Source organism: Melopsittacus undulatus, chromosome 6 (genome assembly GCF_012275295.1).
Source record: "Melopsittacus undulatus isolate bMelUnd1 chromosome 6, bMelUnd1.mat.Z, whole genome shotgun sequence".
Classification (NCBI taxonomy): domain Eukaryota; kingdom Metazoa; phylum Chordata; class Aves; order Psittaciformes; family Psittaculidae; genus Melopsittacus; species Melopsittacus undulatus.
Genome location: NC_047532.1, coordinates 57,151,322 through 57,174,327, shown reverse-complemented (window position 1 = coordinate 57,174,327; position 23,006 = coordinate 57,151,322). Strand labels below are relative to the sequence as shown.

Sequence of the window (23,006 nt, the reverse complement as noted above, 5' to 3'; positions counted from 1 at the left end):
GCATTGGTGTGGATGACTGCTTCTCTCCCAGGTATGACCCTTTCCCTGGAGAGAGGCTCGAAGTCATGGGAGCTGGAAGCACCCAAATGTCAAGAGGAAACTGGCGACCTGCATTGTTACATCATCCAACAGGATGATTAGAAAAATAGTGGTAAATCCCCATTGAGCTGCTGCAAAACAGCCTGCAAGCAAATCCATTACTGTTTAAGCAAAAAACAATGCAATGATCCCAAATCAGGAAAGCAAATCAAGCTGAGAGTTCCTGTGAAAATATTTTCAATTAAATGAGTGTAACTGACTGGAAGGGAACCTACTTTTTGAATTAAGCAGGTAAACAAGAGCAAAATAATTTCTTGCCTGTTCAAGCGGAGGACATGGTTTCGCTGAGATTTACTGGCCCCAGGTATTTCTATATGAGGACCTAGATCTGTCCAGCTTTTAGAGTGTCATGCTGAATTTATGCCAGTATAAGAGGAAACCAAGTCCTGCATCCAGCTCTGGGGCCTCAAGAGGGATGTGGAGCTCTTGGAGTGAGTCCAGAGCAGACCATGGAGACGCTGCGAGGGCTGGAGCAGCTCTGCTCAGGAAACAGGCTGAGAGAGCTGGGCTGGTTCAGCCTGGAGAAGAGAAGGCTCCTTAAGGGGAGACCTTAGAGCAGCTTCCAGTGCCTAAAAGGGGCTACAGATAATCTGGGGAGGGGCTTTGGACAAGGGCCTGCAGTGACAGGACAAGGGGGATTGGCTTTAACCTGACAGAGGGGAGATTGAGATGACCTGTGAGGGTGCTGAGGGTGCCCAGAGAAGCTGTGGCTACCCCATCCCTGGCAGTGTTCAAGGCCATGTTGGATGGGGCTTGGAGCAACCTGCTCTAGTGGAAGGTGTCCCTGCTGACGGTGATGGGTTGGAACTGGATGAGCTTTAAGGATGAGCTTCCAACCCAAACCATTCTGTGATTCTATAAAAGATGTAAAGGACACAGAAAGCAAGTAAGCACCTTGGAGAGATGGCAATGGGGAAACGGCAGTGGCTGTGGCATGCAGAGGAGAAGACAAACACTTGGCATAAATTTAGTTCCTGATGCATTAGGTTTATAAAACTAGAGAAATTAGGAATTTCCGATGACTAATATGTCTGAGCAGAGAGCATGGGTAGTTCACTATATATCTATATATATATCTATATAACTGCTCTATTTTCTTGAACTCTTTGTTCTAAGGTGTTCTGCATGAAGCAGGAGGTTTAGTCAATATTCTCCAGATAGGACTAGCAGACTTCAATCAGGGTTGGGTTGTTTTCTCCTCTTTCTCAGTACAGTAACAAGCCTCTGTGCTAAGCTGCCTTTTCAAGTGTCTGAAGAAGCTGTATTCCCATGACATGTTCTCTCTGGATCTTCTGAAAACAACTGCCTTCTGTAGCCAGAGCAACTCCCTGTGACTGAGCTCTAACTCTGCTGCACAGCGTCAGTGACTGCTGTGAGCCTCTGGTCAACCCTATCAGCACAGATCTCTTGTTTGTAGGCAGCTGGAAACAAAGTGAAACTGCATGACCCCTCCACTACTCCCACGTGCCATGAGGAAGAGAGTCCTGCATGGGAATCAGCCTCCCGCAGTGCAGGTCACCTACCCACCAGGTTGGTTCCAGTCAAGGTCATGCTGAATCGGAAGCAGAAACCCAACACAGCCCAAGTGCTGCCCCAGTCGCTGTTGCTGCCTGCAGCATCTGAGCACTGGTAAGGTTGGATCTGCAGGGCCCTGGCCCTGCTCCCCAAATCTGGAAGACCATCCTCTCTGCAGCAGTGTGGAAGCCTGCCAGGTATGTTCCTAGGTTACTGCAGCCTGTAATTTAGGCACCTCCTAAACCAGAGATTGCTCCTTCATGTAACATGGCCTATCAGGGACTTTTCTGCTTTCCATGAGCACACAGAACCATTTTTATACCCAATCTCTCACCACACCATCAACACCCAGCTGTGCACAGCACAGTCAACACATCCCTATGCTTGGCGCTGCACGGCACCAGGCAGAGCACAAGGAACCAACACAGCCGGCACCCTCCTGGTAAATCCTGAGCTGGATCCTGCTCCAAATGGAAAACCTCTGCACCCACCTCGAGCTGTTAAGGGCTAAAGAGCGCTCTGGAACTTCACAAGGCCCAAGCTCTGCTCCACTTCGGGGCTGCACAGAAAGTGCCGAACCACTAGAGGGAAACGGGAGCGCAGCTCCCCTCTTAGGCAAACGACGGTTGAAGATGCTGAAGGTGCAACAGTGACAAGGAATGCTCTGACCACTCAGAATGAGAGTTCATTCACTCGCAGGGCACAAATGAGCACACTGAGGCAAGCTCTCATCAGTTAATTTCAGTATGGCAGAGCAGAATCTCACAGTGTTTGTCATAAGTGGTTCTCTTTAACAGTAAAAATACAGCATTTCTTTTACTGTTAAGCAGGTATCTTACTTGTATGGTTTACCAGATTATTTTCGGTGTTAGATAAAATAAACTGTACAACTGGAAGAACAGTCAACAATTAGTAGTAAGCTCCAGGTTTGTCATCTACATCAACTGCAGCTGGATGGGATCTCTGCCCTTTTCTTTATACAGCAGTAGTGATTTTGGCAGCAGAATAATGTACTTTAAAACATTTAGACATTTTTTAGTCAAATGATACAAAATTGCATACAATAATCTACCTCCTTCTGCTGGACAAAGTGCCAGTGTAATGGGTATTGTGCAATATCAGCATTAGCACTGAAACTCAGAATACCCTTTAGCCAGGTCCTGAAAGATTTAACATACGATAAGATACAACCTCCTCAATTTCCAGACAATAATCCAGAAAGGACTGCTTCAGGGCAGCTTACAGATAACCATGGCAAAAAAGCACCTGAAGAAAATGACATTATTTTCAAGTCCTTTATTCTGTTTTCTCCCCCAACCCCCTTTTCCTGTAGCTTTCTGCTGCTGTGTTTCTCTTTATAGAGTGCAGTGACACATGGGAGAACTCCTGACTTTCAATCAGTTGTAGCCACTGCTGAGATCAGGGAACAAATCCGGGCTAAACTAGGCAAGGAGTAAAGGAATCTGGTGGTGACACTATGCGGTGAAAAGGCTCCTGTCAACTCAAATAAGGAGGACTCATAGCCAGGCGAGAGTTTGTGCCACTCTAGGATGATACTAGTTTGTAACTCAGGGTGTGCAGTCAGTTTGGCTCATCTCTGCCCTCTGCAGTGCTAACACACGTGTAGCTGTCACGTTATCACCCATTCTCTTCAATTCACATGTGAAAACAAAGGTTTGCAAAAAAATGGGCAGGAAGAGACCAACTAAATAAAGCTCAAGTATTCCCATGTCATAACTAGTAGGTTTCTGTCTAGCCTGCTTTTAACAACACCTCATGGCAAGGCATGTTTGTAGGTTCAATTATCTTCAGCATTAGCAGAGTTTATTTTCATCTCCAGACAGCATTTCCAACTGCAGTGTAAATCATAGAATGATAGAATAGTGTGGGTTGGAAGGGACCTTCAAAAGCCATTTAGTTTAAATCCATTATTTCTTGTACCATCTACTGTGGATACAGCAAACTATTTACTCTGTTTTCTACTCGTACTAACCGAGCCCGACCCTGCTTGGCTTCTGAGGTCAGACGAGATCAGGCGCTTTCAGTGTGGTGTTGATGTAGGCAGCCTCTTCTCTGACAGCACCACACTCCCCCCCTGCACATGCTCTGATCCTCAATCAGCCCCAGCACCCAAAGCTGGTGGCAGCAATGGGTCGCATACCCATGCTGAGGCAACCGCTGCTGCACAGTAACCCACTGGAGCACAGAGCCCCGCAAGGCCCTGACCCCCCCTGCGCAAGCATCGCCATGCTCCTTCCCTGCCACCCCCAGCAACACGGCACTGGGATCCCTGCGGACCTGTCCCTCCACAGCACCCCACTGAGAAAAAGGGGCCCAGCATTGCCCGCAGGGGCCTCAATCACCCCAACAGCCCAGCAAGAAAAAGGGTCAGCCCCTGCAGCAAGCCTCTCTAACACAGACCTCTATATACCTACCCTCTGCTGTCTTCTTTCATAACTGACATGTCACTTGTATTCCTCGGTAATTGCTTTCCAATGCCATTGGTTAGGTTTTTACACTGTAGTATTCCCTATCAATGCTCTGATATGCTTATATCTAGTTGCCTTATGTAGTTGTTGCCATTCCCTTAAACAGCTCACTGAAACTTCTGTGTCTTGTCTCTTTAATTATTGCCCTTTTCAGATGATTGTTCCTTTACTCTTTTGTTTTTTTTTTTTACCACCCATCTCATACCCCTGATATTTATTTCCAGTAGATGGCAACCTGGCTGTGCTTTTTCTTACTTTTTCTTTGTTATGTCTCCAGACACCTCTCAGGCCAAAGCTCTTCTTTGCTCTTGAGTCTCTGCAGTGGTCAGTGGCCTGTCACAGATCCCATCTCTCCTCTCAATGTCCTTTGTGTGGAAGGAGGATCTCACCACCATGGATATGGCATTTTCTGAAAGCACAGTAGTGTGAGTATAGCACATGCTGCTCCTGTCACTCTGAACCCTTGTTTTCAGGCAGTCCTGGTGTGGTACACCTGCACTGGCATTCCTGTGTCAGACAGTCTGGTGACCCTGTGACCACCTCAACCCCTGCTGGAGCAGCCTCAGGCAGCCCAGGCAGCAGGTACCAGGCAGGGTTCCTATGAGCAGCCTCAGCAGTTATTTTCTGAGGAGGTTTCCTGGGAATGAGCTTGTGAGTGTCAGCTGCAGGTCACCACACTATGGTTCCGTCAGAGAGCTGCTTACTACACACCTGCAGCATGAAGCAGCCACATAACAGCCACCAGGACAGGTCCTCCATGGCACACAGGCTTGGGGACACGAGAGCCATAAAGAGGCTATGTGTCTCTGCCGGTGCTTTCCTCTCCCCCTCCTCCCCGGTGCGTAAATCGCATCAGCAGCCACCCTGAACAGACTCGTGACAGCCATAATCCCATCCCGGGGGATGCCACCAGCCACCTAGCAGCAGGCGCAGGGACGATAGGTGCTGGGAGGGACATGCCTATGACCTGCCAGGGCCTGGGGACAGCGGGGATGGTACTGGACACTGTCCCGGGATGGGGAGCAAAGTAGTGGAAACGGTCTGCCTCGTCTTCCATGCTGCCTGGAGAAGGAGGGGGAGCCCACCGCTGAGCTGAGCTTTGTTCTGGGTTAATTTTAGCCCAAGGAGATAAGAGAGGGGAGGCGCATGGTAGGACTTAAGGGGTTCCTCTGCCCCACTGCGGGCGGCCCCGGCCTCCGGCACCCATGCAGGCACGGAGCGGGCTATGCTGTGCCTGGGGAGACGGCGGGGCCCGACCGCTTCCACCGGCGCGGAGTGGTGCTGGCAGCACTGAACCCAGCGCACAGCCCGGTGTTGGGTGCAGAGGGCTCCTTGGGGGGGTACCCTGCCCGTGGGGAGGTAACCATGGTGTTGTACCTCAGTGGGGGGCTCCCTGCCTGGGAAAGTCGTGAGATAACCTGTGTGTCTATGTGATAATGTACTCGTGAGAGTGTCAGCCTGTGCGGCTGTACCCGACGGTGGGTGTACCTGTGGTGTGTACTTCCGACGGCAGCGTGGCCACAGCACACCGCGCTACACTCAACGTCAACCCCCACCGCCACACGCTGCCGCTGCGCTTCCTTAAGTTCCCGCCCCGTCCGGGCCTCGTCCCGCCCCTCTCCGCTCCGCCCCGCTCCCTCCAAGTGAGGGAATAAAGTTGCGGGTCGGGGCGGGCAGGCCTGGCAGGAGCAGAGCGGCTCGGGCCCGGGAGCGCGCGTCATGGCTTCGGAGGAGCTGGCACAGAAGCTGCAGCGGCGGCTGCAGCTGGAGGAGAGCGGAGCGGCCGTGGAGGGCGAGGAGGCAGCGGCCAAGGGCGAGCTGGCGGCCGAGGCGGAGCGGAGCTGCCTGACGGCCAGCGCGGGCGCGGAGCTGAGCGCCAAGCTGTGCCGGCGGCAGGACATCAACGAGGGGGCGGCGCAGCCCCGGCGGGCCGCGGTGTTCAACCCTTACACCGAGTTCAAGGATTTCAGCCGCCGGCAGATCAAGGACATGGAGCGCATGTTCCGCCTGTGAGTGGGGCCGGAGCGGAGCCGGGGGAGAACTCGCTTTGGCCGGACTCGTGGGCTCGGCCGTTGGGTTTGGGTCTCTGACTTCCCCCCGCGGGTCCTCCCAGTGCTTTTCCCGGGGGGGACATCTGGAGAGAGGCTGCCTGCTCTTGGCTGGATACTTGCATTTCTTCGCGGTTTGCGGTCGGGCTGGGAGAAGCTGCGGCGTGTTACCAGCGCCGTCTTATCCCCACATTATCACTGTGCTTTTTTCGGGGGGGACCCGGAGAGGCTGCTCGTAGGGTTTGCCTCGGACTCGGGGCTGGAGCTGAGTCGTGTGCTTAGCTCACCACCTGGTGTTGCCTCTAGTCTACCTGGGTGTGGGACGGCGGCTGTTTGTGGTGGCACCCATATGCTGTGGGTTTGGAGGATGCTGTGTCCCGGGGCCTCGCAGCAATGCTGGGGATCTGTCTCTAACAACCGTGACCCTGAACATCCCTTTTAGTTCTGCCTGGCAGTGCTGTAGCTCCTTCCACGGTCCCATTTGTCAGGCTTGATGTTCCCTCCTGTGCACCCAAACAAAGCTTGTCTACAGCTTCCTCTTGCTTTGCCCTTCCTGCGGGCTAGGATAGGGATCCCCTCCTGTCAGGAAGGTTTGTATTAGAGTCGGGCTGCTGGTGGCAATGCAGAGAGGTGCTTCTGTAAGCAGAAAGGTTTGGCCCTCCCTCGGACTATGATCATGCCGTTTTCTCTACAAGCCCTGTCCTGGATCGTGCATGGGTGGCTTTATGTGTGCTCAGGCTTCCCTCCAGCAATGCAAACCCCTGTGCTCCTGGGGATCGATATTCTCCCAGCCCCAAGGAGAGGGCTCCAGCAGGCCTGGCTGCCGGGCTGGGGGTGAGCTGCTGCCCAGCGTGAGGCAGGACCACAGAGGACTTACAGGGGCTTTCATGGCAAAGTGCAGAGACCTGTTTCCACTTTCAGAGATGACGGCAGCAGGGCTTGTAACTTGTTAGGTTTTTGTTCTCCTATGTGGAAGCTTCCCTGGGCACCCTGGAGGCTGGGGGTCATTGCGAGGCTCAAGAGCCTGGTTAAGTGCTCTTGGTGCTATACGGTGTTGCTGGCTCTGTCTGGGGCTGTTGCTGCAGGAGACCAGGCAGCCAGCCTTCCGAGCTCACCGGAGTTCTTTGTTGTACAGGCAGTGTTTTGTCGGCAGCTGGGCGCGGGAATTGAAGCGGGATGGGTGAGCCTGCTCTTCTGCCTGCTCCTGTGTGTCACTTTTGACGATGGTTAAAGGGGTCTGCTCTGTGGAGCACTGAGACATGGCACTGTACGGGCAGGAGGACAAACGATGTAGGCAGCTGCAATGGCCAGAAGCTGCGGGGGAGAGCCTGGAGTGGGCAGCAGCACTGCTTCAATAGAGATGAGGAAAGGAACAGCGGTGGTTTGGGGAATAAAAAGTAGCAGAGCTGAATTGCAGCCGAATTTTTCAACAATGAGCTCATTAAACGCCAGCCTTGTAAGTGGGGAAACCTAGGCTTTGCAGTTGAATGCTAATCAGATGGTCAGTGTAGCTGGGAAACATTGCACGCCCTGTGAGGACTACTGTAGCTGAGTGCCGGCTGGTTGTGCCAAAAGGGAAAGAAGCTAGGCTGCTGCTCCCCGGACAGTTGGATGGAAAACCCCGTCCTGGTTTTCCCTCTGTTACAGGCACCTGGCATTTGCAGTGGTAGAGAATCTGGTCTTTGCTCCATCTGCTGCCAGCGACCTCTTTTCAAGTGTCAGCTCACACCATGTGCTCTATCAGGAGAGGAAATATTCCCCTTAATTCCTGCCAGTCAGAATTTAAGTTAATGTGATTAAGGCTTTTATTCTCTATATGACTTATTAGCCGTGGGCACCACAACCTGGGATCTTTACTAAAGTGAAGTAAGCTTTTGACAGACAGGCATGTGTCTTCTCACTACACAGGATGCAAGTTTCCACTGTGCGACTTCCCACCCAAAAGTGTTTCTCATCAGTTTAGTCTGACTTGTAAACCTATAGCTTGGACTAAACATGAGCTTATGGGACCTGGGCACAGTATGGGCTGGGCCAGGGTGCTCCAGCCAGAAAGAGGGACTTGCTTGGGATTGTGGCTGCTCTGGTGTTTGCCAGGGCATTCCACAGTACAGCTGGTGGCAGTGACCAACCTGTGCCAGGGTGGAAGCGAAGGGCTTGTCTGAACATGGGGCTTCCCAAAATCCAGTTCTTCACCCAGGTCCTCTGTATTGCTGCACCAGGAGCATCCTTCCAAAGCAGAAATGATGCTCCTTGCTCTTACTGCCGTGGTTGGGCTCACTTCTCTTGTCCAAGACTCTTGGCAGCATCCCCCCATTTTGGCACTGTTCCCTTGGAGATGGGGTGCAGGTATCTGTTGTGGGTGCTGGGTACAGGTAGCTCTTGGGGTGGGTATCTTTTTTTGGCAGAGGGACCAGCAAGTCTGCAGCTCAGGCTAATTATAATGTGACCTAATTAGCTGCCTGTTCTGACAGTGAGTGAGGACTGTGGTAGCCATGATAACCTGCCTTCACCAAGTCTTGCACCTCAGGAGCTTTGCAGTGTTACAGCTCCCCTTGGGTACCCTCTTGTCCAGATAAGTGTCAGAGTAGCGTATGAAAGCCAGGCCAGTGAGGCTGTTCCAGGCAGGAATGACCTTTCTGAGGGAGGAAAGCAGACATCATCTGCAGGGTGCGAGGGAGTGGAGAAATTCCAGCCTCGCTGCTGCTTTTGTATCTAGGGAATTCCATGCGTTGCCTGTGTATCTTGAAGTGCCTTGTGCTTTGCTGGTGGGAGAGGCTGTGCTGTCCCCTCACCCTCCTGGAGCTATTTGGGAGCCACTCACCCTGTGCCAAAGGATGTGTCTGATGTGCTGCAGCAGACCTGCTTGCTCCAGTGCTACCATGCTTCCACTGTGATCAGCTGTCTCTGGAGCCCAGTGCTCAGGGACATTATCCCCACAGGGACTCCACCACCCAGCCCGGGCCCTGCATGCTGTGGTGCCTTGGGGTCTTGCCCAGGTCTTGCTGGAGGATATTTTGATCTTGCTGTCATGTCCCTTCTAAAGGAGAGTTCCTGCTGCCCAGGCCTGGGAGGATGGAGCCGCACGCGGCTGAGGAGCCTGTCCATGCCTCCACCCTGCTGTGGAAGAATTGTTTCCAAAGCTCTCAGCAATATCTCAGTTGGAAGGGACTTGCAGTGATTGAGTCCAATTGCCTGTACTGAGTCAGGGCTGACCCAAAAGTTAGAGAGTGTTAAAGGCATTGCTCAAATGTCTCTTAAACACTGACAGGCTTGGGACATTGACCATCTCCCTAGGAAGCCTGTTCAAGTGTCTGACCACCTTCTTGGTAAAGAAATGGTGCTTCATGTCAAGTCTGATACTCCCGAGGCAGCTTTGAGTTGTTCCCATGCATCCTATCACTGGATACCAGGAAGAAGACATCAGCACCTACCTCTCCATGTAGGGTGAAACACAACCCTCAGAGGGAATAAAGTATTGGTTAGGATTTTGAAATATTTAAGTGAAGATTATTGCCACTTCAGCTTTATTTCAAAGCCTGTGTTAGGCCATTGCAGCATACAGAAAGTGCAGATCAAAGTACAGGTGCCCACAGCATATGGAGCAAGCTCAGATACAGCACATGTGAACAAGGAGGACAGGTTTTCTTTCCAGCCCTTCTCAAGGAGCATGAATGTTTAGAAACTGCTCTTTGATCCTTCAGTGTTTGGGAATTCTCTTCAACTATCCTTTTATTTCCCCTGTTTTTCCAATGGCTGGGAGGTGACTGCAGAGTCAATACCGGTGTTGCAGTCCTCAGCATCTCCTTTCTCCTCTCCTCCTGATGCCTCTTTCTTCTGTGGTGTAACCCCCCAGTTACGCTGCATATAACACCAGTACGATGACTGTACTTGGGCTGTAATAGTCATAACAGACTTCTTTGCTCTTAAGCAGATCTACTGAGCAGGTATTCCCTCCTTTCCTTCAATGTGCTCCTGCTTTCTTCTCCCAGCACTTCAGCAGCCCAGATGGAAGCGAGCCAGTGTGGGAATCTGGGTGCATCCTTGCTGCAGATCTTGGCACCTGCTGTGGTGGCAGTGCTCTGGAGCCATATCACACCAGCCTGTGTTCCTGTTCCAGCCATCGCAGGTGAGGACCTGCCATGGCACTGACTTGATGCTGGGGTTGCCTGCCTGTGATGTGAGATGTCTCTGCCTCTTGGCACAAGAACCCCTCTGTCCATGATGCCTGCATGTCACCTGGATGAAGCTTTACTTGTGTCCCAGGGAGCTTTGAGCCCAAAGGAAGCAAAGCCCCAGTGTCACAGCAGGGATGGGAAGTGCTGGCAAGGCACCTGAGTGCTCCATACGCTTGCTGCACCATTCCTGGGGTATAGGATGGGATGGCTCCCCAGAATGTCAGGAGAGGGACTTTTTTACATGGGCATGTAGTGATGGGACAAGGGGGAATGGCTTTAAACTGACAGAGGGGAGATTTAGGTCCGATATTAGGAAGAAATTCTTCCCTGTGAGGGTGCTGAGGGCCTGGCACAGGTTGCCCAGAGAAGCTGTGGCTGCTCCATCCCTGGCAGTGTTCAAGGCCAGGTTGGATGTGGCTTGGGGCACCTTGCTCTAGTAGAAGCTGTCCCTGCCCATGCAAGGGGTTGGAACTGGGTGAGCTTTAAGCTCTTCCAATTCCAGTGATTCTACAATGTGCTTAGAGACCAACTTGCCCTCGTGCCCTCTTCCAGCGCCGCTTGTGGGGGCTGACCAGTGCCCATCACCAGAACAGAGCTGCTCTGTGGGCAGTGACTCGGGTGTGAATGGTATTAGGCATCTCCCAGAAAGCAGACAGTGGGGTTTTTGGTAGGGCTGAGGTGTGCCAGGAGCATCGGTTGACTAACAAGTTGCAGTCTGCGTTGTGCCCCATGGTGCCTGTGTCAGCAGGGGCTGGAGGGAACACATTTCACCATCTCACATGCCCTATAAATATGCCTCTCCCGAAATAGTCTGGCTGCACGGCCCGTGGCAGCCGAGTGGCTCTGCTCAGGTCCTAAAATACTTTGTCCGCTTTCATAAATGAGGGGGGTGGGGAGAGAATGCAGTAGTCTGCAGCATGCTGCTGTTGCTCTGTTGGGGCTGGCACACAGCATCCGGGGGGCTTCAGTGTCCCTCTGGCTGTTCCCCACTGCAAGGGGCTGTTAATCTGGTTTTGGGGTGCATCTCGGTGCTAGCGGGTGTGCTCCTTAACACCCATTGTGCGGCTGGTACAGCGTGCTGCCCTGCCACCACAGCCTGCCGCTGGCAAGTCCCCATTTCTCACAATTCTGGCTTTGTGCTGCCTCTCTGCGGGAATGATGAGCCCTGAAGCCGTGCCCCATGCTTAACCCTTTCGGGGCAGTGCATTTACTGGGGCAGGCACTGAGGGCTGGTGTTTGCCTGTGGGTAGTGTCTACTAGAAGCAGGGTGAGATGAGCATGGCAGGCAGGGTAGGGCTTCTGCCTTCATCTCCATTACCCAGCGTTTCTGAGAGGGGATGGGCAGTGTTTGGGACCCTGTTTGGGTAGCCCTTGGTTGGGATCATCCTTCTTCTGCCCCCAGACAAAAGGCAGCGTGAGCTTCCTGGGGCCAAAACAACCAAGCCCAAGTGCCTCCCTGCCACTTAATGGTTTTGCTGCTGTATCTCATCAAATGCACTGCGGCTCCAACCACCTTGCTCTGGAGGAGCAGCTCCACACCCTTCCTCCCAGACTTCAGGGAAAAGCAAATTGGCAATTAAACATTGCACTCATCATACTTCTGTAAGGTCTTGAAAGTGTGTCTTGGAGCTGGGCTGGGTGATGCTGTGGACATGTGCCTTAATTAACTGACGCCTTCGTCGCTGTGATGAGCCTGCTGCTTTTCTTCCGTGTGACGTCTCAGGTTTGTGACCTGGTTTCTGCTCTGATAGAGGTTTCTTTCCTAGTGCTCCAGAAAGCTGCCTGGCCTGGTGGGCTTGTGGGTTTGGGTGTAGAGCCTGCAAGCAGATTGGTAGCAGGGGTTGCACTCCAGCCTGGTGGTGATGTCCCTGCCATTTGGTCTCTTGGGCCTGAGACCCTTGGAAACAAAGAGGCAGAGAGAGTATAAAACATGCCTGTAGAGTCAGGGGGACTCTGGAAAGCTGCTGAGGCTGCCTCAGTTTGGGGGGGAAAGCACCCTCTACCCAGGCTTGTGGAGGCAGGGGCAGAGCTTTTGGCTGCAGCCCTGCCTTGTGCTGCCCATGCCTGCAAGCAGCTCGGGGCCAGCGGCTTTGTTCATGCCTTCCTGTGCCACAGCTTCCTCTGAGGCTGTGATGTTTCTCACCTGGAAAGGGCTTTCTTCCAGGGTAACCACAGCTGTGCAGGTCGTGGTCTGCTACAGCCCTTATGTCTTTGGAAGGGAGCTAACAGTCAATGAAAGATGATGGGTGGGAGGGTTTGACTGGCTCCTGCTTCAAAGGATTTAACTCTGTGAGGACTGAGGTGGAGGCGAGGGAGCAGTGGCACATGTGCACTGGGGCTGACCCTAGCTTGGCAGACCCTGCCCTGTCCTCCCATGTGAGCCCCCAGGCAGGACCTGGCTGAGGGAGGGTTGTTGATGAGAGAGGTGATAGCAGAGCACCCGACTCTCCAGACTTTGGCCTTTGAAACCAGTGATGACCCTGGCAGTGTGAAGCACAGGTTGCTGTGTGGGCTGGATGCTTACACACAATGAATGTGAGGGGAGAATTGGTGTGTGGTCCCAGGCTGACTGTGGCAGGTCTCTGTCTCCCCATCCCTAAAGCACTCTGCTCCTTGCACAGGTGCTCTCTTCCTGTAAAGAGTCCATGCAGTCCTTTTGCTCCACTGGGATCATGATCCCACTTCAGTCTTGCTCCTAGTGTCCTAGAGGTGGGCACTGTCTTCCTCTGCCAGCCTGGCCCTGTGATGCAACCCGCAGCACTAGCTGGGATTGCTGTGCTTCCCCAGGACCGCTGTTTTGCCCTGCCGAAGCACTGGATAAACAGCTGCCCTGAAGCATGGTGCTTTTGTGGTACAAAACCATTTCCATTTCGTAGAGAAAAGATCTTAACAGCTCTGTGTGTGTGTGTGTTTTGCCTACAAAGAGATATATCTGCTTTCTGCTGGGTTGCTCTGTGTTTCTTGTTTCTCCTCATTGAGTAGCAGACCTGGCAGGAGTTGGCTCAGGCACGCATTTCCTCCCTGTCCTGGTGCATGGTGTAAAGCTGTGTGCAAGTAACCTTTGTGCCCGGCACGCAAGTGGGTGAGATGGAAATCCCACTCAGATAAGCCGAGTTCCTCCATGCTCCTTCTGTGTGGGTGGTTTGGTCTGAGCTCCCCTGAGCACTTCGCTATCTGAGGCAGCTCTGAAAGCTGTCAGCTACTTCCCTGAGCTTAAAATATCTCAGTGCTGGTCATGTCCTGCAGCTTTCCTCCCCTGAGCTTTGAGCCATGCTGTGACTTTATCCTTTGGCATAGTTCCTCTTCTGGGAAGATGGAGATGGGGATTTTAAAGGCTGACCCACTCACTTTTGCACCCTGTAGGTATGACTCAGGACGGGATGGATACATTGACCTGATGGAGCTGAAGCTGATGATGGAAAAGCTGGGAGCCCCGCAGACCCACCTGGGGCTGAAGAACATGGTCAAGGAGGTGGATGAAGACTTTGATGGGAAGCTCAGCTTCCGTGAGGTGAGGGTGGCCTGCAGGAGCAGACAGGGATGTGGCTATGGGATGAAGGGAGGAGGCAGCCAGATCTGTACTCTGGCTGTTCCCTCTGTGTTTCTTCAGCTCTGGGGTGCAATGGCGAAGCAGGGAAGCTTCCTCATGCCATGGGGAGCTCGAGCACTGTCAGCATCCATCTCCATGTGGTAGCTGATGCCAAAACTCTCTAACCTCCGTGCTTGGTTCGTGAGCACATTTGAGCTGGGCTGCAGCTGCCTGGGAGTGCTGACAGAGCTCCTTGCTGTACTTGGAGGTGGCACATCCCTTCAGTCACAAGATCTCACTGCTGGGCTCCTGTGATACAGTGGCTCAGGCCTCATTTGAGGTGCAGGGCAAGGGCTCTGCTCAGAGCAGCTGATTTCATGTGACACTGGAGGCTTCCTCTTCCAGTTTATACTGGGTGGTCACCTCCATGCACCAAGGAACAAATGTGATTCAGCAGCTCAGTGCTGGATGCTGGCTCAGCAGGGACACAGTGAACAGGTGTCACTGCTGGGCTGAGACCACTGGGAGTATGAACAGGCCAGGAACTGCTGCTAGGCAGATAGGGAGTTTGAGCAATGACCTATGTGCATGCACAGGTACCCAACTTACCTTAGCAGGAAAGGGGAGTTCAGATGCCAAAACCTCCTGCTGCATCTTTGCAGGCTTTGGTTGCTGTCTCAGAAGCGTATGTCACACTGTGGCATCCCAGGGGATGGCAGCAATGGGACTGTGCTCTTGCCATGCCCCCTATGTGGTGGTGGTTTGGTAGTGAGACAAGGCGCAGAGCTCTCCACAGCTCAGGACATGGAATTGTTAATTTTGGAGGTTCTGAGGCATTTGTCAGTGCCTGGGAGGGAGGAAGAGCAGCCACAGCCTATGTCTGGCTGGGCTGGTTGGGGTGAGGGGCAGCTCACAGAGCTGATGCTCCGTCTCTCCCTGCTTTCACCCCCCCAAGGGTTTTCTTGCATTTCTTTCTCTGCAAGAGGGCAGCAGTACAAGACAGAGGCCAAAGACTGTTGAGTTACAGGCCCCAGCACTTAGGGAGCAGGGAAAGGCATGCAAATCTGGGAAATGAGAGCCTGTTGCTTTACACAATGAAAGCCCTAAGCCAGCAGTTCCTCTGGGCAGAGAAGATGTGCCAGGTCAGAGGTGAATTGGGGTGTAATGAAGAATCCAGTGGAGCAGGAAGATCACCATTCCCTTGGCCCCAGGTAAGACTGTGATTGCCAGATCATGGTGGGCTGGAGGAGCTGTGTGCCTCCTGGGCCATCCTTCACCCTGGATGAAGAGCTGGGGCAGCCTCTGGGTTTGCTGCAGGGGCTCCCTACTGTGAATGTAAGTGCCTTTATCCTCAGAACTCTGTAAGGTACCAGCAGCAGAGGGAGCAGCTCCTCTTCCCCTTGGAGCACAGCCCCCCCATCAGCTGGCATGGTCTGCTTGTCCTTCCAGCCCTTGGCTTTACAACAGTTGGTGCTGTTGTAGCTTCTTACCAGATGCAAAATGATGGTCAAGCAACCCCCAGCTTGAGTGGCTCATGGGTTAGAATGAGGGAGCATTGTTGGCAGAGCTCCAGGGACAAATTACATAGCAGCTTTGTCATGTACCCAGAGCTCCTTCTGTGAGGAGCAGGGTGCTTCTTGCTTCATTGCAGATGTGCTGTGTCCAGCTGCTGTGTTTGGGCAGAGGGCTGGCAGGGAGGAAGGTTTCACAGTGGGTGAAGAGGCCTGAACTGACCTGTAGCACTGTCCCACTCTGCTTCCTGTTGGTGGTGACAAGCAAGCATGTGAAGGGTGATGAAGCTGACTTGGGACTCTCAGACGACACAAGGAAAAGCTCTGGTTTAAATGAGTGTCTGAACTTGGAAGGGTTGAACTCAAGTGCTGGAGGGCTCCTGTTTGCCTCTCCCAGAGAATGACAAGTCCTGACATTCCTGCCTGAAGACCTGCTTCTTGTGGCTTGCTAAAGACCTCTAACTTGCAGTAGGTCACCTTTTGCTGCTGCTTTGAGTAGTATCATGTCCTCTCATTTCAGGTAAGCTGTTGTCTGGGAAGCAGGCTTTGTATGGCTCTGACTTGCTGCTGACAAACTGCTGGTCCCATTAGGAAAGCTGCCTTCTACCACTGGCCTTTGAGCATCCATCAATACATCAACAATTAACTGCACAATTGCAGCAAAGGAATTTGGGCTTAAAAAAAAGATGATGTACGGTGTGTGGAGGAAACACCTCTGACTGCCTGCTTCTGTCATGACCACAGGAAACCAGAGTTAATTGTTATAATAGTAATGTCTAACTGTGGCTGCTGTCTAGAACCCTCAAAAATCCACCCAATGTTCACCGTGCCCACATCAGCTTAAATGCTCACCCACATCATGTGTTTGCTGGCAGGGCTGGTGCAAACCATAGCCTTGGGAGACACTGCTTTTCTGGCAAGCTGTTGCAAGGCTGCTGCTGCCAGTCAATCCTGTGCCTTCCCTCACATCTCTGAGGCCAGCATGGAGCCTGGTGGGGCTGCGTAACTGCAGCATCACTCTGAGACCTGGCAATGGAAGGTAGATTTTGGATCATAAAGGATGTGAGCAGATACATCTCTTCTTTTATGGGGTTACATGGTGGAAAGTGTGTCCTCTTGTCCTCCTTGAGAGCACAGCTTTTAAAGGTATCAACATTATTCACTTGTTTTTCCTCTATTGCCCTTTTCCTGAGGCTTAGCTGCAGGTTATGTGCCCTGGGCCCAGCAAGAGTGTGAGACAGGCTGGGAATGGAAGCTGAATGCAGATTGCTGGTGGTCTCGATAGCAAGGACTGATGCCCTGGGGGCAAGTAACTGGTGAGATGAGCTGCAGCTGATGTGCTAGTGTAAGGATTGCTCCTGTGGAAACCAGCATGGTGGCCCCATAGTCCACCTTGCTGGGTGCTTGGGCTCATGTTATGCTGTGTCGGCCCCAAAAGGAAAGCAGGGACTGAATCACCTTTAGCTCAGCCCACATCTTGTGGCTGTGGCAGCCCATATTCCACCCCTGGAGGATTGCTGTGCTGTCCTGTAGTTTCAGGATGATTCATGCACAGTTGTACTCATGACTGGGTGTTTCCAGTTCCTCCTTGGGCAGCAGCTGTAGCAGACCTCAGGATTGTGCTGCCTCTGCTGCTCTTTTCCAATGCTAGGAAGTGGGACTCGCAGGGTGGAGCAGAAACTGTGAGGAGGAGCCATCACTAATGCCAGCCTGGCTGCCAGCCCTGTGTCTCCTCCCTGGTGGTGGAAGAGGAGAGGAACCAGCCTGAGCCCAGCATAACTGAGCAGAGGGAGAGGATATCTTGGGCAGGATTTGGTTTCTTTCTGAGCAGGATGTTCTGCCTGTTCAGCAGAGCATCATCTAATTTCTTCCATGTGTTTGGAAGGGGGAAAGTTCCCTCCCCAACCACAGCCTGCTGTCTGGCTGCTCTGTGCTGAGCATGTGCAGGTTATGAGGCAGCAAGCAAAGCCTGGTGAGTCTGCCTCTGTGAGAGGCAGACAGTGTTTCTGTCGTCTTCACACCCTTCCCCATGGGAAGCCTCAACACCAGCTTCAGCAAGCAACTTAGAATCATAGAATCACAGAATGGTTTGGGTTGGAAAGGACCTTAAAATCATCCAGTTCCACTCCCTGCCATGGGCAAGGCCACCTTGCGCTAGACCAGGTTATTTCAAACCCCATCCAACCTGGCCTTGGACACTGCCAGGGATGGAGTATTCACTTCTTTGGGCAGCTTGCTCCAGTGCCTCACCACCCTCACAGAGAAGAATTTCTTCTTTATATCTAACCTAAATCTCCCCTGTTTAAGTTTGAACTCATCACCCCTTGTCCTATCACTACAGTCCCTGATGAAGAGACCCTCTCCAGCAACCCTCTAGCAGGCAAGCAGATGCTGTGACTTTGCTGCCCTCCGCTGGGACAGCTCAGACTCTCTGTAGGAAGAAGCCAAGTCCCCAGCCTAGCAGCTTGAGGATCACAGCACTAGAGGTGTTTGATGTTCCTGTGCAGTTCCAGGATTTATGGGCAGCCCAGTGTGATATGTGCAGCCCTCTGCCCTGGACTGAAGCAGTGCAGCTTTGTGCTGCCTTTGAACCTGGGTGACTTGTCCCGGTCTCTGTTCTTTCCACACTGTTCCGAGGACTGAGACATCTCAGGTGGCTAAGAAGAGCTGGCAGTTACAGAACATCTCAAATGATGCATAGTGCATCACATCTTAACCTGGATCTCTGTTAGCAGGTAGTAAGTGGTGGAGAGATCTTTATTTTTAAGCAGACAAATTTTTGCATCCTTTCTGTAAAATAAAGTGTTTTTCTCATTTGTTTCCCAGTTCAATTCACGTGCCAATATGCACTCTGTTGCAGTGATTCTGGATTTAAGTGTCTGTGGTCCAGTGCAGAGCAGAGGTTTCTAAACAAGTTGCTCTGTGCACAGTTGTTCAAGCCACTCAATCACAATGGTATGCCCATGCTTAGGCTGCTGTCCTCTCTCCCAGGAGTGCACTGGTCCCTCTGTGAAGGGACCCTGGCGTTCAGTTGTGAGCCAGGGCCATTTTTGCCCTGCTTTCTATGTCATGGGCTATCATTTGACTCCCCAGAACACTGGGGAAGCTGATGGGTGGCTTGTGAATGCATCAGTAGGGTGTGGGGACATAACAAAGTATATCTGAGCCTACTGCATGGTTGTATGAAGCAGATGATCTTCCTCTGTCCATGTAGCAGCACAGGCTCAGTAGGAGCTGTGCTTTACCAGGAAACCCTATTTTCCTATGGGATTCCTACTTTTAGTCTGACAGGGCTGTGCACTAAAGCTGGGTACAAGGTCCATGGCACTGCTTGATTTGTATAGACCTGGATTCCTTTCCTCAGAACTGTAAACTCAAGCCCCCTGCAGGTGAATGTCTGTGCTGTTTGTTTTGTTTGAGCCTCAGCGAAGAGCTTGAACGTTTTCTCTCTGTATTGCTAGTTCCTGCTGATTTTCCATAAAGCTGCAGCTGGGGAGCTGGAGGAGGACAGCGGCCTGTTGACTCTTGCAAAGCTCTCGGAGATAGATGTCTCCATTGAGGGAGTCAAAGGAGCCAAGAACTTCTTTGAAGCTAAGGTATGGTGTGGCAAAGAGAAACATGAAAAAGCTCTGTATGTATGCCTTAACTGTTACTGAGACATTGACCCTTCTTGCTTTTGAATAGAAGATATGCCTAGTATCACTTCCTAGCTAAAAGGATGTGTATTTCATGATTCCCACCCCAACCTCAGCTATAGCTTTTCCCATCAAACTTCGTTGGACTCTGTCTACATCCTTCTGCAGATCAGTCAACACTACAACAGCTTAATTTACCACCTCTGCTTTGGGTCTTGCAGGGCCAGCCACAGCAACTGGCCAACCTGTGGCCCTGTGGCTGTGAGCTCTATGGAAGACGCTGGATGACAGCTTTTAAAGTCAAAAGTATCCTGGAAACTAATGCAATAGGGACAGTGTTTCCCATCTTGCAAAACCTCCCTTAACCAGAACACTCTTGAGTTCAGTGGTGAATGGAGTGTTTTGGAGTATAAGATTTCAGACATCTCTTTTTTGAGCAGCTCTCTAACCTTTGGAATCAGAATTATTCTACAGGGTTCTGGGGTTGGTAGAAAGAGCTTTGCACCATTCAAAGCTGACAAAGCACCCTTTTTGAAAGCTCTCTCGGAGAGAAAGTAATCCTGTTTGTTTATACAAGAAGTTTTTTTTTCCCAAGAGCATAGCATAGCTCTTGCACAGTAGATGTACTGAGATGAAAGCTGGAAAAATAGCCAGCAAATAAACAATGTCTCTTTGATCTGCAGATTATCCATTGTGTAGTATGATGTTCTCAGATTTGGCTGTCATTCAGAAATGTCTTCTGCAGTACTTTCTGCCACTGTACACTCACAACTTATGCTATGCTGCCTGCCTACAGAAAGAATGTATGTGACCCAGTACTGATAGCATCGTTTTGGTCACTTGTTAGTGACTTACTAGTAAATGACCTTTCTTTTTTTGATGTTCAAGTCAAGCAAGCTAACAAGTACTTGATGTAAATACCCAAGCATTGCAGTGTAATTAATACTTGAGCTACCCTGACAGAGCACTGGGTGACACTGCAAACAGTTCTTCATTACTCATCTGGGAGTAGTTTAGGCTCTGTCTCTTCTTCTGCAAGGCTTGACATGTTTTTATTTTCTCTTTCCCATAAAGGTTCAAGCTCTCTCTTCAGCCAGTGAGTTTGAAGCAGAGATAAAAGCTGAGCAGGATGAGCGAAAGCGGGAAGAGGAAGAGAGGAAGCACCGCCGAGCAGCTTTCAGGGAGTTAAAGTCTGCATTTACCCAGTAACCGACCAGCCAACATGCACTCTGAGATTGCACATGACTTGGTACGTTTCCCAGATCAAGGCTCCACCTGGAGAGAACTGCCTGGATCCTGCCTAAAACTCGTTACAGCTTTGCTAGCCTTCCTCTCCTGAAGATCCTCCTGAGTATAAGGGCACAGTTCTTGCAGTTACTATGCATTCATAACAAAGTGGATCCTAAGAGCTGTGTACATGCTGTTGTGCTCTGAACTGTCAGGAGTACATTGCCCTGAAGCAGACACAGCAGGTAGCAAATCATGGGTGAGCACTGACAAGTGTCATGCTTGCCTACTTTATTCTTTCCTTCTTTTCTATACATTCTTTTTCTGTTAACACCATATTAATTAATTCCTTGCTTGCAGGCAAGTAGTGAGGTCTTGTGTAAATCAGGGTGTACAAATTACAGCTTGACTTCCTGTACTTTTGTACTGCTGTTGGGTGTTGTCACCCTTTCTCAAAGCCCCGTGCCACAGGCACTGTGAAAACACTGTGAAGAGAGGTAGTTACTAGGGACATGGATCAAATTAGTTACCATTTCCTGTAGTATTTTCTGCCACCCAGCATGTTGTAGAGTCTTCCAGTTTTTCTTCTCTGAAGTGCCATAGTAACAAATCTTTCTGTAAGAGGCAAGAGTTCCCCAGACTTTAAAGGGAGGAAGCTGGCTCTGTCTTAAATGAGGAATAGAAAACTGAATTGCCTGACCATGTATCTTCTTTCACATTCCATCGCATTTAGTGTACTATATGGCTTCACTGTATTTTCCAGCCTTAGGCAGCTCTATCTGTTTTTAAAGGATATTGCCAGCTGGACAATCCAATTGGATGGCACAATGGGGTTTTCTATTTGGAAATCCTGAATCATGAAGGTGACATTGTTTGTGATTTCATTAGAGCCATGACACACAACCAGCCCAGCATACTGAGCAAATCTCTGCTCGAGAAGGAGAGAGCAGCAAGGTGAGCATATTTAGCTGGACTGAAATCAGAGGGCTTGCACTATACTATTAGCCATTTTCTTCTGCAAGCACAGGAAACTTGCCCGCAAATGTTAAAATGCCCATTGCTCATCTGGATATACATACACTGTAGGTCAAGGGAGCTGTGTTCCCTCTGAGACCTCTCTTGAAACATGGTTTTGCTCAAATTTTGCCTCTGCTATTGCCCCACTTTGTGCTTCTTTCCAGAATGAAACTCACCAGTCATGTTTTCATTTGTCTGTTTTGCTTCTTAAACTGTGAGCACTAAACTGTGAGCATGGAATAATAAATAGAAAAAACCTCTACTCTTTAATGTCAGGTGAAAGAATTGCTAAACAATTAAACTGTGTATATATATCTTCACAGATTATATTTTATAAATCACGCTTTTTTAGCTAAATATTTATAATTAAATGTTTTTATACTTTACAACAAAGCAGATAATTTCATCTTTCAATTATTTCTCCTGTTGCTGAAATGTACAAATAAAGCATTGTTATCTTCTGTCTTGTCTCTGGTTTATCTTAGGTCCCTGACTATACCATTTTGTTCACAAATTACAGTAGTGATCCCCAAAACTCTGTGTCTTGATGTGGATGAATAAGGGAAGTATCTTCAGGCAGATGCTCAATAGCACTTCCCCTTCTCTGCAGCAGTTCTGGTGTAAAAAGCCCTAATGTTTGCAATTCCTCAGAAAGGGACATGGCTATTTAAATATTTGAAATACTGTCCACTGCTAAATGCTGACATCTGAAGGTTTTCAGCCTTCTATTATCTTAAAATAGCCACTGTCTCAGCTGTGGTAGTGCCCTAGCTGGGATCTAGGCAGGTTGCTTTAGCTACGTTTCTCTTCACATTTCCTCCTGCGTTTATGGAAAGGAAGAAGGGAATACATGGATGTTTGAAAATGGGTCTAAGCATCTTGTTCCTACTGTTGCTGATGTGTTAAGCTTCACTGGCATGGTCAGTTTGGGAGAGGGAGGGTGTGCTCAGGAGGAGGTTTAACAATGCATTGTTTCAGGTATAGTCCAGTGGTGAAATGGAAGATGCAAATAATTTATCCAGTGTGACTCCTACTCTGTACATTGTCAGCAGTTGATGCTGTGTGTATGTGGGCGATTGGGTCTCGGAGGTGAGTTAAAACTAAGATGAAGGCTCCTTAGTCTCTGCTTCCAAGGAAAACTGCAACACTGCAGCTTTTGATTTCTTCTTTCCACTGCTCACTTGTGCTGCTTTGCATGTGCAGCTGTGTGAGGAGCTGGGGGCAGCGGGAGGAGAGGGTGGGTAAAGGTCTTCCAGTGGTGTTATTCCAATAGATGCCAGTCAACTCCAGCTGACAGATTTCAATAAGGAAATGTGCAAAGTGTGGTAGTTGTGTTTAGCTCAAATAGGTGCTGTTAGCTGCAGCCTTCATTCAGTACAACAAACAGTAAGTGCTTTTGGGTGTGCATTTATTTTGAATTTAGCTTTCAAAAATTGACATTAGGAAATTAACTGCATTCTAAATTGCTCTGTTTTGCTGGCAATTATTGGGTTGAATAACAATGTCATTAGGTTATGCAAAAGTACTTAAAATTGCTTAGCAAAACCTCCCATCTAATACTTACTGCCTGACAATTCTTAATTAGCATTTACGATCCTTGATCCTCTGACCTTTTATGCCTGATGTCACCACGGGTGGTTCTTAAAGGTTGTGGCAATCCCAGCTCTCTTTACTGATACCTGCTGGTGCATCAACACTGGTCTGGCATTCCTGACATGCCCCAAGTGGCGCTAAGTAGAGAAGGCTGATTAAAAGCCTGTT

General features: G+C 50.5%; 1 protein-coding gene across 1 annotated transcript; it reads left to right on the top strand.

Annotated features, from left to right (window-relative positions):
- The first annotated feature begins 5,732 nt into the window (after positions 1 to 5,732).
- Positions 5,733 to 21,707, top strand: EFHD1 (EF-hand domain family member D1). The gene is made up of 4 exons (XM_034064144.1): positions 5,733 to 6,112; positions 13,690 to 13,837; positions 18,828 to 18,962; positions 20,076 to 21,707. The coding sequence occupies exons 1-4, from the start codon at positions 5,823 to 5,825 to the stop codon at positions 20,208 to 20,210; spliced, it is 708 nt and encodes a 235-aa protein (XP_033920035.1). The 5' UTR covers positions 5,733 to 5,822; the 3' UTR covers positions 20,211 to 21,707.
- Positions 21,708 to 23,006: the final 1,299 nt, after the last annotated feature.

What these genes read in the sequence shown, in the direction of transcription:
- EFHD1 (XM_034064144.1), top strand. Translation starts at nt 5,823, where the DNA reads ATGGCTTCGGAGGAGCTGGCACAGAAGCTGCAGCGGCGGCTGCAGCTG. An exon ending in ATGGAGCGCATGTTCCGCCT is followed by an intron (nt 6,113 to 13,689) that starts GTGAGTGGGGCC and finishes TGCACCCTGTAG; the next exon opens with GTATGACTCAGGACGGGATG. An exon ending in AGAACTTCTTTGAAGCTAAG is followed by an intron (nt 18,963 to 20,075) that starts GTATGGTGTGGC and finishes TTTCCCATAAAG; the next exon opens with GTTCAAGCTCTCTCTTCAGC.